This window comes from Dasypus novemcinctus, chromosome 29, assembly GCF_030445035.2.
Source record: "Dasypus novemcinctus isolate mDasNov1 chromosome 29, mDasNov1.1.hap2, whole genome shotgun sequence".
NCBI classification, from domain to species: Eukaryota; Metazoa; Chordata; class Mammalia; order Cingulata; family Dasypodidae; genus Dasypus; species Dasypus novemcinctus.
Window position 1 is genome coordinate 11,088,415 of NC_080701.1, and position 18,288 is coordinate 11,106,702.

At 38.1% G+C, this 18,288-nt stretch overlaps 1 protein-coding gene across 2 annotated transcripts in view; it reads left to right on the top strand.

Annotated features, from left to right (window-relative positions):
* ERI1 (exoribonuclease 1) overlaps positions 1-17,851 on the top strand; it is a 39,651-nt gene extending 21,800 nt beyond the window's left edge. Inside the window, exons 4-7 of one of the 2 annotated variants that reach the window (XM_004479662.4) lie at positions 974-1,057; positions 1,666-1,775; positions 3,583-3,697; positions 9,366-12,674. In XM_004479662.4, the coding sequence (XP_004479719.1) occupies positions 974-1,057; positions 1,666-1,775; positions 3,583-3,697; positions 9,366-9,608 (552 nt within the window). In that variant the 3' untranslated portion in view covers positions 9,609-12,674. Of the gene's footprint in view, positions 1-973; positions 1,058-1,665; positions 1,776-3,582; positions 3,698-9,365 lie in introns of both variants that reach the window. The other variant, XM_004479663.4, reaches the window with a different exon arrangement.
* The last annotated feature ends 437 nt before the right edge of the window (positions 17,852-18,288 follow it).

The following is an 18,288-nucleotide window of genomic DNA, read 5'->3' on the forward strand; positions in this document are numbered from 1 at the left end:
TGATGATTAGAGAAGTTATATTTTTACAGAAAAATCATGCATAAAATACAGACTTCTCGTATACCACATTATTTTAACACCTTGCATTAGTGTGGTACATTTGTTACAATTCATAAAAGGTCATTTTTATAACTGTACTAATAATTATAATCCATCATTTACAATAGGGTTTACTCTTTGTGTTATACAGTCCCGTGTTTTGTTTTTTAAATGTTTATTATAACATATATACAACCAAAAATTTTTCCTTTTAACAGCATTCGCATAAATAATGCAGCACTGTTAATTACATTCACAATGTTGTGCTCCCATTACCACCATTCATTACCAAAACTTTACAACCAACCCAAATGGAAACTGTACAATTTAAGCATTTACCTCTCATTCTGTACTCCTATCCCATCCTCTTGTAATTTATGTTTTAGATTCCAACTCTGAGTTTACTTAGCCTGATTATTTCACATCAGTGAGGGGTAGAGATCTGATTGTGATGATAATAACAATATTGACCCTATTTAGCTCACAGATTTGTTGTGAGACTAAAATAAGAAGGCAAACATGAAAGTTTCTTAATGCAAAATATAGTTGTATTATTGATTCTTAAACTACTGTGTATCACATAGTCAAAATTTGACTGTTCAGAATTCATTCAATAGAATTTTTTAATGAAAATATTACCAAAATCAATATTTTGTTCCTTAGGAAATGTTTATTCAAATTTTGGTTTGAAAGCTTGCTTTCAAAGATTTGCTTCATCTTAAAATTTTAAAAAATTGAGACAGTTAAAGAATTATTAATATGTGTACTTTGGGGGTGGGGGATTGTCAGTTGTTAAAACTCTGAAAATGTTCATTCTGTAAGACCATATAAAATTACAGCCTCTTATGACTGAATTTGTCATTTATCATATGTAATATGTCTTAACTCTTTATTATTAAAATATTTTAACTTATCTTTCCTCTTTCCCTAATAGGAAGATACATTTCAGCAATATGTGAGGCCAGAGATTAACACACAACTGTCTGATTTCTGCATCAATCTTACTGGAATTACTCAGGTTATAGTTCTATGTTATTTTTTTCTGGAATTTGAAAGGGGGTTTGAAATTTGGGATTTATTTTATAGATAGTTTTTTAAAAATTATTTTAAGCAGTTTAATGTGATGCCTTCCTTATTTGGTAAGGATCTTTCATATCGAAATATTTTAAAAAATTGAAAAGCAAATTTTACCACCTCTCTAAAAATTGTTCTCAGCTTTTTCAAGGAGATGTAATGATCAGTCTCAAGGTAGTGAGCATTAGTAAAACGTTACCATGCTGACTTTTAGATAAAATGTTAAAGTGTGTCTGTTTATATCCTGACTAATTTTTAGATCTCTGTATTCTGATCACTTGATCATTTTTTTAGTTCCTCAGTCATTGATTCAACAAATATTTGAGTGTTTATTATAACACTTGCTGAGGTAGGATGCAAAGACAGGTCATTCTCTGTCCTCAGCACACTTACAGTCTAGAAGTCAGAAAGACAGACAGAATAAACCTGTGGTTGCAATACGGTTAGGAAGACTGACAAATCACTGTTTAATCCAGGTATGATGAAAAGACAGAGGGAATATAGGACCACATGTAGCTGCCCTGTTCTCATATATTACTTTCATGTCCTCAGGATCAGGTAGACAGAGCTGATACCTTCCCTCAGGTACTAAAAAAAGTAATTGACTGGATGAAATTGAAGGAATTAGGAACAAAGTATAAATATTCCATATTAACTGATGGGTAAGTATTTAAGAAAATTATTTAAAACAGATTTTTTTTTAATATTTAAAGAAGCTTTAGATTACATAAATGTTACATCAAAAATATAGGGGATTCCCACAAACCCCAACCCCTCTCTCCCACTTTCCCCCATTAATAGCATCTTTCATTAGTGTGGTATATTTGTTATAATTGATGGACGCATTTTGAATATCTTTTTTTTTTAAATCTACCTTTTAAGATTAAAGATTCTCTTATCCATTTACTTTTAAAAATAACCGCAAACGTATTATTTGTTGAAGGACCCTAGAGTCACCCCATGGGAGACTATATTTTTCCTTTCACATTCTTATTTCTACTTAATGAGGGAAAGTCTAATCCAAGACTAGAGAAAGTAAATATTAACATGTAAAAATAAAAGGACTTTTCTAAATGCTTGTTTTTATCATGACACTTTATTGCTCAAAAAATTCCCAAACTCTTCAGTCTGGATTTCAAGATTCTCTTCTCCAGTCCCACCCTACCCATTTAATTTAATCCAACTGCCATTATTCTTTTTAACTCCCTTGAGGCTGGCCCATGCATCACCATGGTTTTATCCTTTCTCTATGTACCTATTCACACTTTCCTCTCTGCTGAAAGGCTCTCTTCCTCCACTACTTCTTTATCACTATTCAAAGCCCACCTTGTGTTTCATCTCCGATACTGCAGCTCATGTTCATCTTTTCTCTTGGAAATTCTGATATTTAAACTTTATGTATTTAAGAAATATTTTTTCAAGAAGTTTACAGATCCTTGTAAAGACTTTTGCTACCTGATAGTCTTCCATAATGCTAATTTGAAGAATATGTTCAGTAAGCATGTGTTAAAATGAAAGGCTAGAGGAAAGATCCAAAAGATTAAAACAAGGATTATAGGCTTTGTGTCAAAGCAACATCTTTACTATTATGCCATTTAAGATTCAAGTAGAAAGTCCTGAAGACTTGTCTTTCAAATTATGGACAGATTGTACCCTAAGGCTGAGATGTCACCTATAGACAGTGTTTAGAGACCCTCAGATACAATAAGAAGAACAAATTGAATTGAATCACATATAATTGTGTTTGTTTAGAAGAAGGTTTGGAAGATATTGATGAACCTTGTTAGGTGAGATGAGAAATGTTGTAGTCATAGCACAGTAATGCAATTCTGTAAAAACCTCACATTCTGGGTCAGATCCTTTAAAACCTATGCAGTTTTGTAACCAGATATTAACAAAAATAATAATTGCTACCTCCACAAATAATTTGGCCAAGGAGGCACCTCAGAATAGATAGAAGCTGCCTCAGAGGATATTAAAAATGTACAGAAGCAATAGATTCGTGGGGACATGCAGTAGATGTTAATATACCTAAAATACAGTTGGAAGTGCTCCTGCTACCAATATAGCAGCTGAGTTCAGGACTTTTTTCTTTCTCACTAAAGGTGTAATTTTTACTGCTGTTTTTCTAATTCTCCTTGCTTAGGAAACTCCTTGTATGAACCAACAGACTTTCCACGATATTCAGTCATATTCTTCTCTTCAGTCTCATAAGTTGATTGGTGATGTAGAAACATGTACTGTGGCAGAACAGATTGTATTTTAACTTCTGTTTTTCTTAAAAATGCTCTTTAATGTTTATTTTTGAATTAGGTTGTAGAGAATGTAATTTTCTATGCCTATGATAAGTGTGATGTGAGAAAGTTGACACGTGTTAATAAAAACAAGGAGAGTAATTTAAAATAATCATTTGTAAGAATAGTATACCATTTATTTCATGAATTTTTTTTCCTGATTTTTATTTTTAAGTTCATGGGATATGAGTAAGTTCCTGAACATTCAGTGCCAACTCAGCAGGCTCAGATATCCTCTTTTTGCTAAAAAGTGGATCAACATTCGAAAGACATATGGAAACTTTTACAAGGTAGAATTTCTATATTTTATTGATTTTACTGCTCTTAATATGTTTATTATATTTTTATGAACATCGTTATGATTTTATTAGATGTGTTTCACAACAAAAGACCATATAATTAGTTAATACTTTTCAAATGTTATGTTTAAATTAGTTGAGAAAGGCAAGCCATTTTTTTCATTCAACCCATTATGTTTATTTAAATGATTTTCAGTGATAGGGTTTTCAAATTGTAGGACTATTTAATGTATTGCTTGTTTTGGAACAAATTCTCCCCATTGGCTTTGCTTTTTCTCTTTTTACAAGTAAACTCTGCTTTAGAATTGGCTTTGCTTTTTATAAAATACATTTTAAAAAACAGTTTCAGTTTACTTTCTCTCAAAGTAATACATGTATATAGTATAAATTTTTCACATGAGACTGCAAGGCTTTTATCAGAATGCAGCCTTCCACTACATCCTTACCGGTGCTGATTCCTATTCTCTTGAGGCAAATGCTTGCAACTTTCTTTTTTTGCTCGTTCTTCTAATATTTACATCTTCATATTTCTAAATTACATGTTTATATTAAATTTCTTGACTTTTGTGTTTTAGGCATCTATTGAGTTTGTGCAGTAGAAGATGATTTTGCTCTGTTAAGCCACACTCCCACATCACTACCCCTCCCTGTATCTTTCTAATGTAGTTGCATTGGTAGTCAAATCATTATTCGGTGTTTACATTCTTATTTCTATGGAGATTCATAACACTCCTCCACATTTCATACTTAACTTCATTAATTGTTTGCACTTCAAAATGTAAATCACTTTTCAGTACTCTGTTTTTCTTTCTCTCTTTCCCTTCCCTTCCTCTCTTCTGTCCTCGGGGACTACCTTCCTGGAGCCTTTAATTCTGTTCTAATCTGAGAAATTTGTTCTTCAGCCTTCTCTAAAATCATCCTAAGGGTTTCCTTTGCTTCTGCTTTGTGTATTAGATCCTGTGCCAATTTCTTTCTCCCTTTACTTCTTTTTTGATGAACACATCCTAGAATAGTTTTATGAGGAAAAGTACTTTGCTTTATATATATATATAGTTTTAACTCTTTAAAGCAGTTTAGCAGATTGTTTTAAAGTAATACTCTCAGCTTTTACCCATTTTTTTTTTAAAAGATTTATTTATTTTATTTATTTAATTCCCCTCCCCTCCCCCGGTTGTCTGTTTTTCTGTGTCTTTTTGCTGCGTCTTGTTTCTTTGTCCGCTTCTGTTGTGGTCAGCGGCACGGGAAGTGTGGGCGGCGCCATTCCTCGGCAGGCTGCTCCCTCCTTCGCGCTGGGCGGCTCTCCTTATGGGTGCACTCCTTGCGCGTGGGGCTCCCCTACGCGGGGGACACCCCTGTGTGGCACGGCACTCCTTGCGCGCATCAGCGCTGTGCATGGGCCAGCTCCACACGGGTCAAGGAGGCCCGGGGCTTGAACCGCGGACCTCCCATGTGGTAGACAGACGCCCTAACCACTGGGCCAAAGTCCGTTTCCCGCTTTTACCCATTTTAACCTCCTCCTTCCTTCCAGAGCAAACCATAATTCATACTTGCATGGTAATCATTTTCTTGTTTTTCTTTTTAGCTTTAATATTTATATGTATATCCTTATACCAGATAGTTTTATCTGTTTTTGAACATGACATAATGAAATGAAAAGCCATCATAATGGCTATATTATTTGCTTTTTTTCTCAACATTATGTTTGAGATTCATACATGTTGTGTATATAGCTGTAATTCATTTTATTGCTGTGTAGAATTCCATTGTGTGACTATACCACAATTTGTTTATCTTCAGTACTTTGAATGGCCATTTAGATTATTTCAGTTTTTGGGCTTTTGACCAGTGCTGCTGTAAACATTCTTGTACACGTCTTCTGGTTTCTTTGTGCCCTCATTTCTATAGATTGTAAACCTAGGGGTAGAATTGCTGGGTCAGTGGGTATGTGCATCTTTGATATCACAGATAATGCAAAAATTCTTTTCCTAAGGGGTTGTACCAATGTGCTCTCTGAATAGTAGAGTATCTGCACTTAACTTTTGTAAAATTATTATGCAAACATGTTAAATCATTTCTTCCATAGGACTATATATGTATTAAATGCTGGTTTTAAAGTAAAAGTAAACAATGGAACATATCTCTTTGATTTGAAACCTGTGCTTGTTTTTGTTCCATTTTTTTCTCTTCTTTATATAAATACTTTAATTTATGGTGGATTTGAGAGAAGGAAGCTTGGTTTCAATTTCTACTGAAATTAGATCATTTCTGCTATTGTTCGTATGACCATTAAACCAGAACATGTTTGCTTACACATATAAAAAGTTGAAAACTATAGTGACATGTTCATTGCTTTCCTATGACTAACATAGGATTTCTAGAAATCCACAAATTTCCTAGGACAGATCAGTAAATCTTCTCTCTAATGTACCATCCAACTGTGCCTACAAAGTTCTCTCTAAGTCATATTCTCAGGCTGAGCAGATGGTTTAGAGGAAGTAGCCCTCACCTAGTTATTTCCTCCTACAATTTTTCCAAATGGCTTTCAATAATTGAAACTTGCTATATCTTTCCTCTCTATCAAGCCTAAGCAAAAGTTCGAACATTTCGAGATTTCCTTTTGCTACGTAATGTTTCCAAAGACTCTCAGTATCCTTTAAAATCCAAGAATCTTTTCACTCAAAGTCAAAATATTTTCTTCAGGGTTTTACAGGGACTTGTTTGACTGGTTTATGTGATGGAAAATGTCTGCTAAATAGGCTAGTTGTGTAGCTCTTTTTCAATCTAGACTCTTATTTTCCTACTGATTACCTCACAGCTCAGATACTTTGAGACTTTTCCTTGCTTAGCCAAAGGAAGCTGGAGGTTTATGTGCTCTTTGTTGGTTTTCATAACATAATTGCATGAACTAGCCTCTGTTTAAGAAAGTAAAACATATTTTCAGGCATTATCCAGGACTTTTCATTTTATCACAAGATTTGGACACCCTGTCTCTCTGAAGAGAGCAGTACGTTGTGACACCATCAGGCTTTTTTTTTTTTTCAAGACTGCTTATGATTGATGGGGCATAAATATATCTTGCCCTCTTTCTGCAGAAAATATTTTTTTAATTTCACCATTTAGCTTTTTTTCAAATGCTATAGCATGCCATTATTAGTACAGTCTATTAACTCATTTGGCCTGGATAGAAAAGCTGTTATTTTCCATTTATTACATAAAACCTCTTCAGTATTGTGACATGTCATCAATATGTTAACTTATCATATAGTTTAAAAATGAAAACTTCACTTTTTCCCATTGCTTCTTGTCCTAACATTCTACTCAGATCATTTTACTTGCTGGTATTATTAGGTTCTTACCATCTTTTGATTTTTCCTTTCATGGACAATAAATTTTACTCTTAACTTGCTTCCTGAACATTTTCACTAAGTGTGATTTTTTTTTTACATGCGCTTTACTTTTTTTACTTTGTTATTCCACTTGCTTTTAAAATAACCACATTTGCTTGTTGGTTAGCTATGATTTGTAGTTAAGTATCTTTTAATTTTGCTGGAACAGTGTTTTAGTTTACTAAAACCTGCCCAAAGCAATATACCAGAAATGGGCTGGCTTTTACAGTGGGCATTTATTTAGCTTAGAAACTTACAGTTGTGAGGCTGAAAGAGTGTCTACATCAAGGCATCAGATGACACTCTCCTTATAAAGACTCTCCCAGTGTTCTGTTCTCCTCTGGCCTTCTCTCTGCTCCTGTGATTTTCTCGATCCCAGGTTCTGTTGATTTCAGCTTGTGGCTTCTGGGACTTCCTTTCTCAGATTCTGGAGGCTTCTGTCTCGGGTCCTCCTCTCTCTGTATTCATCTCATTTATAAAGGACTCCAGTAAGAGGATTAAGACCTACCTTGGGCTATGCGTTTTGAGTTATTTACCTCAGATGGTGCACAGTGGAATAGGACTATTGGATTTACCAAAACATGTTGGTGAGAATGCGGAGAAATTTGAACCCTTATACATTGCTGGTGAGAACATAAAATGGCATCTTTGGAAAACAGTTTGGCAGTTCCTCAAAAAGTTAGATATAGAGTTATCATATGACCTAGCCATTTCATTCTGAGGTGTATATGCAAAAGAAATGAAAAGCAGTGTCCACACAAAAAGTTGTACATGAATATTATTCATAGTAGCCAACAAATGGAAACACATGTTCATTAACTGAAGAATGGATAAACAAAATGTGATACACAGCACTAAAAGGAAATAAAGTATATCTAGTACAACATAGGTGACCCTTGAAAACATTGTTAACTGAAAGAAGCTACTCCCCAAAAGCCACATATTGTATGATTCTATTTACATGAAATGTTCGTAATAGGCAAATCTATAGGGACATAAAGTAGATAAGTAGTTGCCAGGGTATATGAGGGAGGGGAATTAGAGAGGAAATGGGTAGTGATTGCTAATAGGTATAGAGTTTGTTTTAGGGTGGACGAAAAATGTTCTAAAATTAGATTGCGGTGATGGTTACACAACCCTGTCGTATAAGTCTGAAATTATTTCAAATCAAAAATATTTTTAAAAAGCGATTTAGTATTAAGTACAGTAACTTCCTATCATGCTGCTACCTTTATCTAAAACATTTGAGAACTGAGTACCAAAAGACTTGGTCACAATGAAAGCCAGTCTTATAGTATAGGTATGAAGCTTTTACTTTATACCTAAGAAATTGCCTCAGAGACCTTTTTCTCTTAAATTTCACCTAGTTTGAATAAACTTGGTTAGCCATTATCCTGCCTATATACTCAATTAATAGTAGGAGGTGGGAAATGCAGATGAGATGATAAAGTTTTGAGAATTAAAAGAAGATATAAAAGTTATTTTTAAAAGCACATTTCCTAGGTGATATTTAGTGGAAGGTCCTAAGCACACTGCAGCATTACAGCCTAAGATAATTATTGATGTTTACAGTGGTTCTTTTACATCATTAGCTTTTTGATTCTCCCTGAAACTCAGTGAATTAACAATTTAATTGTTACTGCCACATCAAGGCTCTGGGCCTTAAGGGAGGTGTAGGTGACATGGCTATACATATTACAGAATGTGAAATTTAAGTCTTTCTTTTGGAATATTCAGAAAAAGGAACAGTGATTCTGAAAGATGGGAGAGGCCTTTTGGAATTTGGGCAGTGTGTGAGATTTCTGAATTTATCAAAATGGATCGGATATTTAAATGGTTTAAAAATATCACACTATATCATCTTGTGTTCTTAATTTTCATTCCCTTTACTCATCTAGAGAGGCTAACTATTTTGGAGTATATCTGAGTAAGTGAATAACTAATGTAATAAAGAAAAATACCATGCATAAGAATTAGTTTGTGTTACAAAGGTAGTTTTGCAACTTAGATGTTGAGAACAACATATGCCATTTAATAAATGATTTATTAAATTTTAAAAACTGCAAAGGTTTAGATGTCTGAGGATTCCATCTGTTGGTAAAATTCTAAGATTTTTAATGTTCTGAAAGTTTGATTTATCTATTTGCTTCATTTGACTAGGAGCATTGTCCTTTGCCTAACTTTATTTTATATTACTGTTAATTTTCAGTTCCTTATTTTTAACTAACTTATAGTTTAGCAAATACGAAGATTATTTACTGTTTATTTTTCAGGTTCCTCGAGGCCAGACCAAATTGACAGTAATGCTTGAAAAACTCGGAATGAATTATGATGGGCGGCCTCACAGTGGACTCGATGACTCTAAGAACATTGCCCGAATAGCAGTTCGAATGCTTCAGGACGGATGTGAACTCCGAATTAATGAGAAAATGCATGCAGGACAGCTGATGAATGTGTCCTCTTCCATACCGATAGAGGGCACTCCTGCTCCACAAATGCCACATTCTAGAAAATAACAGCATTTTTTGTCCAAGGACCATACACTCTAACTGGAGTTGCTGCGAAGAGGTAGCAGGTGTATGCTCATTGAATTAGTCCTGCAGTGCAAAATGCAAGCACCTTAAATACTTCAAATCTTATTGCAGTTACAGATATAGACAAATATATATATAGGTATGTGAACAGATTTTGTGGTGAGGTCATATTGAATTCTTTGTCACCAGCACTTTTGATAATGAGCAGTATTTGTTACACAGTAACAGTTCCTGCTTAGAATTGAATTTTTTAATTTAAGGTGTCCAGGATGTGTTCTTTTTGGTTTTAAAATGCAAAGTTTTATTAGCTGTCCTCTTGTCATTTCTTATGTTAAAATTTATAATGTATTTTACTTTAACATCATTAGTTCAAATCATTTCTTAAAATTCAGAAGATTAGAAGGCAGGCTCCTGCTATGGGTTTTAAGAATATCATAGTCCTCTTGATTTTTGAAGTTAATATGTGAAGTTCAGCTGTATGTGGCGAATTTCATAACATTCTTGGTATACGTATCTGCCTACGTTACTTTTCAACTCATAATTGGAAGACTTGTGATAAATTATAGGGGTTCTGGTTGAAAATTCAGTTACTGATGAAATTAATGAATAGTCAGAAGAAAATACCTCTTAAAGCAATATCACAAGGTCTGTAGCTTGAACTTTAAAATGCATAGATAAATCAGTGGGGTTTTTGGAATTTTTTTTCCTGGTTCCCCTCCTTTTGAATATATTTGTCCCAATGCTTAAGTCATAAGAGACCATGCTTTGAAATAGACTTAAAATGAAGGGCCACCACTTAATTCTGCATTTGTATTCAACATTATTAATTAGGTAAATAAAGTCAAATAATGCTTTCTACCAAATCTTATGTATTTATTATTAAAAGTAAAAGTACTTCTGGCCATCAGTGAAGTTGGTCAATACCTGCTTAATCTGGCCATTGTAAGTGACCACTAAATGTTGAATAGTTTCTTAACTAATTTTTTTTTTAATGCATTTGTAGGGTTGATAAAGTAATCTAGAGGCTAAAATTATGTATTCTCAGAATTAAATTTCCCTCTGTAGCTTTCATGGAATAATTTCATTGGCATTGCCTACTTCTTTTCCTGTCTAATAATAATTGTGATTTTACTTTATTTTAATGATTTATGTAATACTATCAGGAATTTCATATTTTCCAACCCTGATCCATGGGAGAAATAGTAGGAAAGTAGACATTTTTCTTGGCCTGAGAATTCTCTGCACAGTACTATATGTTTCATACATGGATGAATTTCTTTCTTTGACTAATAGTTGTACCGTCAGCATAATAAAAATGACATTTGTGTAAGAGAAGGCAATAGGGAATGTGATCTTAGGAAAACTGGTGTGGATTATATTAAAACAATGAAAATCTAGGTATTTCAAGTTTATACTGTATAACCTTGGCAGGAAAAAAGGGGTAAGAATAGAAAATCATTGTTGAGAGGTAGATGCCAGGAGGTCAACGAGGCATACTGCTAAGGTGATTTTTTCACATAGCTCCCCTTCCTTACAGTATGATTCAAATTCATGTCATGGCAAAATTGGTTACCTGTCATTGATTTCCAGAGTTGCTCATCAGTAGTTGAAACTGCAATTGAGGCTTCTGAGAGTGGCCAGGAAATAGGGCATTGTCCTCCCCCATTCTTTTCTGTTCGTTTTTTTTTAAGGTGAAGCTGCTTATTTCTTGTCTGTCTTTTTTCAAGTATAACAAGTTTTGTATTTTGTTTAAAGATTTTTTTTATCACCCCCCCCCCCCCCCCGTGTCTGCTTTCTTTGTCCATTTGCTGTGTGTTCTTCTGTGTCCACTTGTCTTCTCATTTAGGCGGTTCCGGAAACCCATCCCAGGACCTTCCAGAGTGGGAGAGAGGCGATCATTCTCTTATGCCACCTCAGCTCCCATTTTCTGCTACATCTCTTATTGTCTCTCCTCTGTGTCTCTTGTTACGTCATCTTGCTCCAGCTCTCTGTGTCGTCTGGCACTCCTGCGCAGGGCAGCACTTCTGCATGGAGGTCACTCCCACGTGGGGCTCTACTCCTGTGTGGGCTGGCACTCTGCATGGGCCAGCTCGCCTTCACCAAGAGGCCCTGAGCATCGAATCCTGGACCTCCCATATGGTAAATGGGAGCCCAGCTGCTTGAAGCACATTTTGTATTTCTTTTTTTAAGTCCTTCAACATTTTAAGTTCTCAATACCCTGTTGGCTCAACCAAATATTTTATCTGGTGATGTTTTACTATCCTAAATAATTTTTAATCATTCTGGTTGAGTCTCTGTCCCGCTCCCCATAATTTCTCCCCCCAAAATTTCATTTCCATTTTATAAAACGGACCATTTTGGGATTGTGCTGAGACCAGTCTGGCCTGTTCTGAGGAGATGCTCTTAAACATCGGAGTACTGCTCTCTACTCTTTGATTTTTTTGTGTGTTTTGCTGTCTTTTAGGTTTGCAGTACTGATAATTTTTGCAAGAAAAGTGCTTAAGACAAATGCCATTGTAGTATTCCAGTCAAGACAATAGTAGTAGTATTTTACTCTTGTTAACCTTATAAATAATATAAAGAATCCTTTGTTTTTTCCTATGTCAAATTCCTTTTCTGTGGGAGGAGGGGCACCCGGCTTGCCTCAGTGGCAAACAGAGCGGCAAGAGGTGACACCGCCTCTGCCCACTGGGCCTAGACAAGGTGACCACGCCTGACTAGGCCTTTGCTGCTAACGGCTAGCCGGCACCGCCCTCCCCCTTCCTATCTCCCACCTAGCCCAGCTCTCACTTCCCCTCCCCCCTCCCTTAAACCTAATCTCTTAGTACGCTGTTTGCCCAGCAACAGCTTACAACCACCTATCAGCTTAGTAACAGTGTCAGCCTATCAAGAGTTAGCACATACTCTACTGGCCAATCACTAGCCCAATGCCAGAACATTGCCTTATATGGAAACAGCATTTGCCCTAGCCAATCAGAACCCGCCACACCACTCCCCAATCCTATAAATCTGCATCCCCCTCCGCAATAGACCAGACTTGAGCCATCAGCCTGTCTTCGCGACTTCTTCCTGGGTCGTGCTCCCTCCACGCCTTCGGAGCCCCCGAGGGAAGCCTCAGCGGCCGTACAAGGCTTTCTTCCCCACGCCAGGGACCCCTCTCGTCCCTTAACAGGGACCCCGCTCGTCCCACAACGGGACCCCACTTGTCCCGTAACAGGGACCCCGCTCGTCCCACAACGGGACCCCACTCGTCCCTTAACAGGGACCCCGCTCATCCCACAACGGGACCCCACTCGTCCCGCAACAGGGACCCCCGCTCGTCCCTTAACAGGGACCCCCGTTTCGTCCCTCAACTGGCACCCAACGTGGGGCAAAGCAACCCCACCACAGCACAACGTGGGGCCAAAGCAACCCCACCACTGCACCGCTCCGAGGGTAAGGGCCCCGAGAACCTCCGCCGCCTCACTCCATAACCTGGCGGCCCCCCACCTCCTCTCTTCTCACCCCTATCTTTTCGCTCTGCATTGCTGCTCCTGAACCTTGGCGACCTCATACGATCAACGGCGGTCTGGGAGAATCTCTGGATGGCTTTCTCCTTCCATGTCGGGGGCTTATAGTGACCCGCTATGATCAAGAGGCACCAATAAAACTCTCAGGAGCGCGTGCCTGAGCACCTCCACCCCTGCCTTCACCTCTGCCTCCCCCCCCAACGTCGAGAGCCCCGGCATATTAAAAACAAAGGGGGAGATGTGGGAGGAGGGGCACCCGGCTTGCCTCAGTGGCAGACAGTGCGGCAAGAGCTGACACCGCCTCTGCCCTCTGGGCCTAGACAAGGTGACCACGCCTGACTAGGCCTTTGCTGCTAACGGCTAGCCGGCACCGCCCTCCCCCTTCCTATCTCCCACCTAGCCCAGCTCTCACTTCCCCTCCCCCCTCCCTTAAACCTAATCTCTTAGTACGCTGTTTGCCCAGCAACAGCTTCAGCCTATCAAGAGTTAGCACATACTCTACTGGCCAATCACTAGCCCAATGCCAGAACATTGCCTTATATGGAAACAGCATTTGCCCTAGCCAATCAGACCCCGCCACACCACTCCCTAATCCTATAAATCTGCATCCCCCTCCGCAATAGACCAGACTTGAGCCATCAGTCTGTCTCCGCGACTTCTTCCTGGGTCGTGCGCCCTCCACGCCTTCGGAGCCCCCGAGGGAAGCCTCAGCGGCCGTACAAGGCTTTCTTCCCCACGCCAGGGACCCCTCTCGTCCCTTAACAGGGACCCCGCTTGTCCCACAACGGGACCCCTCTTGTCCCACAACGGGACCCCACTCATCCCGTAACAGGGACCCCGCTCGTCCCACAACGGGACCCCACTCGTCCCTTAACAGGGACCCTGCTCGTCCCACAACGGGACCCCACTCGTCCCACAACAGGGACCCCGTTTCGTCCCTTACTTTTCTTTTCTACTTGCTCTGATATATTGGGTTTCTGCTCTTTTAATTCAAATCCACAGTCTTTAGAGCCAACTGAAATATATATCAGAGTACTGTATTTTGTCCTTCTAAAATTTATATTTTGTGTCTTTTGGGCAAAATATTTAAAGCCTTTGCTCTGAAAAAAATCTTTTTCTGAAGTATCTTTTTGCATAAAGATACACCTATTTAGCCTGCCTTCTGGAAACAGGTTTCTACCTGGATTGAAATGAAAAACAATAGGAGTCACTAATATTAAAAGGGAGATGGTATCTCTGAAAACTAGCTTAGATGGTCATTTTTTCTTAAGGTGGATCCAGTGTACTTGTTCTTTAATACATCATCCTGAATGTTACCCCAGAAATGACAGTGGAAGACAGAATAATTTGGAGGAGAGGGAAAGAACTGGTAGTAAAAGTACTGGGAAGAAGAGGGAGCGTGGGTGGTCAAGATAGTAAGTCATGTTGGCCTAGGGTGTAGATAGGGTTGCTGAAAAAAACTACCTGCCTCTTGTATGAGCTGCTTGTATGCATTGTAGAAGTCTAGAAGTGTTGTGTTTTGAAGACGGACCTCAGTTCTAAGCTACTGTGGAGAAGTGAAAGCTCCTTGAGAGCAAGAACCATGGCTTCTACATCTTTGGTATAGTGTGTGATAAAGTGTTTTACACATAGTTGAGTCTGCTCAACTTTTTAAGTTACCTTTATTCCCTTTATACTTGAGTTTCCTCTTTCCTCTGCTCCATCAGTCTGTGTTTCAAGTCTTTTCTACCCCTCACATCTTCCTAAGTCCATAAACTAGTTCATCTAGAGCAGGGGCTGGCAACCCAGAAGACAAACCCTATTTTCATTTTGTGTGAGCTAAGGATGGTTTCTATACTTTCAAGCTTTGAAAAAAAAGTCAAAAGCTTAATATTTCATGACCGATGAAAATTACATGAAATTAAATTTCAATTCCCATAAGCAAAGTTTAATTGGGACACAACCACAGTGCTCATTTGTTTACATAGCATCTCTGGCTACTCTTGTGCTGCAACAGCTGAGTTGAGTAGTGGTGACAGAGAACCTCTGGCCACCAAAGTTGAAAATATTACTATCTTGCCCTTTACAAAGTTTGCTGACCCTGATCTAGAGCAACCTGTAAGTTCCATCAATAAATAAGAAATCAACTGTGGTAACGGGAGAACCTAGAACTGAATGTTAAGGGATGATAATTGTACCTAATGTTAGGTACATAAGCACTTAAATTCGTTGTTCAATTAGAATCCTGTGAGGTAGACATTATCATCTTCATTTTACAGATTGAAATAAATTGAGGTACAGAGAGGTCAACTTGCCAAAGTGTGTAAGTAGTGGGAGTTTCAAACTCAAGACAGCCTGACGAGCCTTTGCTCTTCACCCCAGTGCTGTGCTGCCTCCCTCAGAGACTCCAGGCCATAGTCTGATTCGGTATTTTGAGAACAGATTGCTTGTCCTGCATAATGTAAATGACATCTTGCTGCAGTTTAGACATTTTTGATGTCTGATTGTAAATGTTACATAAAGAAATTAAAGTTACAAGCTATAAAGCTTGTTGGGGGTGGGGATAAATGGGGAAGGAAAAGGATTATTCCCAGTGTTCTTGAGGTGAGTAATGTTGGTATCATGAGGCTGAATTGAGGCATAGAGGTCACAGGGCTAATAAGCTTGGCTGATGAGGGGTGGAGGTGAATGTTCTGGATCCTCTATCAAGGCTTGGGGAAAGGGCCGATTCTGAGGCTTTTGGCTCAGTCTGCTCTTGCCCTTCTAAAAGAGTGTTCTCAAGGAAGCTTTCTGTAGATTTTATTACTAATAAACCATTGTGGAGTCATATAATATGATCAGTAACAAGTTTAGAGTGCTAGTCCTTTGTTTAATTGAGCAAGAGAATAAATTCAGAGAAAGCTCAAGCTAGTACAGCGTAGTTAGTAATGGCAATGCCTTGAAGATTGGACCTTCCCCTTCAAACATCCATTGTTGCTTGCTGACCCTGCTCCCTTGCCCGTAATCCTGGCTGGCTTTCTTCACATTCATTTTTGTCAGTGGGACCATGATTCTCAAAGTCACATAGGCTCGAAACTTTAGAATTACTCATGGCTTCCTCACCCATTAAAACAGTGTCCTTTGATTATTGTCTAGTCACATCCTGACCCCAGCCTCTGCTTTCATCCTGGCTACTCAGACTGTCTCGCTCTCTCTTCCTGTATACCATAGTCATAAAAATCTTGAAATGTGATTTTGCACATTAATCTTAGAAACCTTCACGATTCTCTTTGGAGAAAACCTAGCTCTCACTTAGTATTTAAGATGCTCTGGAGTCTGGTTTCTGGCTGTCTTCCAGCTTTCATAGCAGCCATCTTTTTGGGGCTAGTCACTTTCCCCCTCACTGTCATACGTGTATCACACCTGTGCCATCTTCTGTCCCTATCAAATTAGCCTTCAGTCTTGTTCTCTGGATTCTGGTTTTTAAGATCCACTGATTCTAGCTGCCTTCTTCCCCCTGTTCCTGGCTTTTGGCAGCTATTTCTTGTATTCAGTGGACCCTTAATTTGGACTAGACAGATTCATATTTTACCCATGTTTTTTCTGTTTGCCCAAGGATATTATAAATTCTTCAAGTGTAGATTGTGGCATGTTGCGTTCCCAGAACGTACCACATAGTGGATACTCAGTTCAAAATAAGTTGCGATGGTAAAATGTCTTCCATAAGGCCAATAACTTTTTCTGAAATTGCAAAGGGTGGAGAGCATCAGTCTTGACCACTTCATAAAGGAGCTGCTTCTTGGTCAGAGTTATAGATATGACCTGTTGCTTTGCCTGGATCCTATGCACCATAAATACATTTTAAGAGAACGTCTGATGAGCAGAACAGCATAATTGCTGTCTGTGCTTGGCTTTACCACTAGATGCCAGAACAAGCAAGCTCACGTGAAGCTTGTTCTTCCTTGTTCAGTTTATAGCTCGCTCATAGAAAATCTGCCCTCAGCATCTCTGGCCTTGAAGATGGCCACTGCTTACTATTCCTCTGGAGCAGTGATTTTCAAACTTTTTGGTTAAAGTACTCCCTAATAGTTGAAAAAAAAAAAAGTTAAAAAAACTGCAGCAGAACTCCTTTGCACATTTGAAAACTATTCATAAGTTTAAATATTGGCAAAGGTCATAATTTTCAGCATAATATAAATTTTGACATTTAAAACTTTCACCACTCAAATATATCCAAATTGAAGTTACATACCATGGAAATTTGATACTATCATCAATATGAAAAATACATAGATACTTAAATTTTTACTTCTTTTATGCACTTCTCCCATAAGATTTTATCCTAATGTGATACAGTAAAATCCTACCATTATGTCCAAGTGGGACTCCAAGAATTGAAAATGTGGGATCATGTTATTGCCCCCGCAAAATGTATGTTTTAGCCTGTACTGACACAAAAAGCCCAAAAGTAAAAAGGTGAAACTTTCACTATACAAACTGCCCATTCAGTAAACTGACCACAAGGCAGTCATTTTCTAACTACCACCATCTGCCCCCACTCTAGACTATTAGAACTTTCATCCCTCTTGTTTGGGAGTAGGGGTCTAGGATGGAGAGGACCAATTCCATTAGAGCTGATTTTTGTATTCTTGGAGTTTGTTATCAAAGGATCTTATTATGTGTTTTACGGCTGAAAGTTGTATTGATCATGCTGTTGTACATCTCTGCAATAAAAATAAGTAAATTAAAACTTTAAAATTTTATTTATTGTGATCTTAAGGATATGTTCAAGTTTTTCTGAGTTATGAAAACTTGTGTAATTGATCAAAATATAAATATATTAACATTTTGATACTTATTAAATAAAATGTGGACTTTTTGGAAATCCTTTCAATGAGATTAATTTTTTCAATTTTACATATAAGATTTATTTATTTATTTCTCTCCCCTTACCCCCCCACCCCACCCTGGTTGTCTGTTCTCTGTGTCTGTTTGCTGCATCTTCTTTCTCCGCTTCTGTTGTTGTCAGCTGCACGGGAATCTGTTTCTTTTTGTTGCGTCATCTTGTTGTGTCAGCTCTCCATGTGTGTGGCACCATTCCTGGGCAGGCTGCACTTTCTTTCGTGCTGGGCGGCTCTCCTTACGGGGTGCATTCCTTGCATGTGGGGCTCCCCTACATGGGGGACACCCCTGCG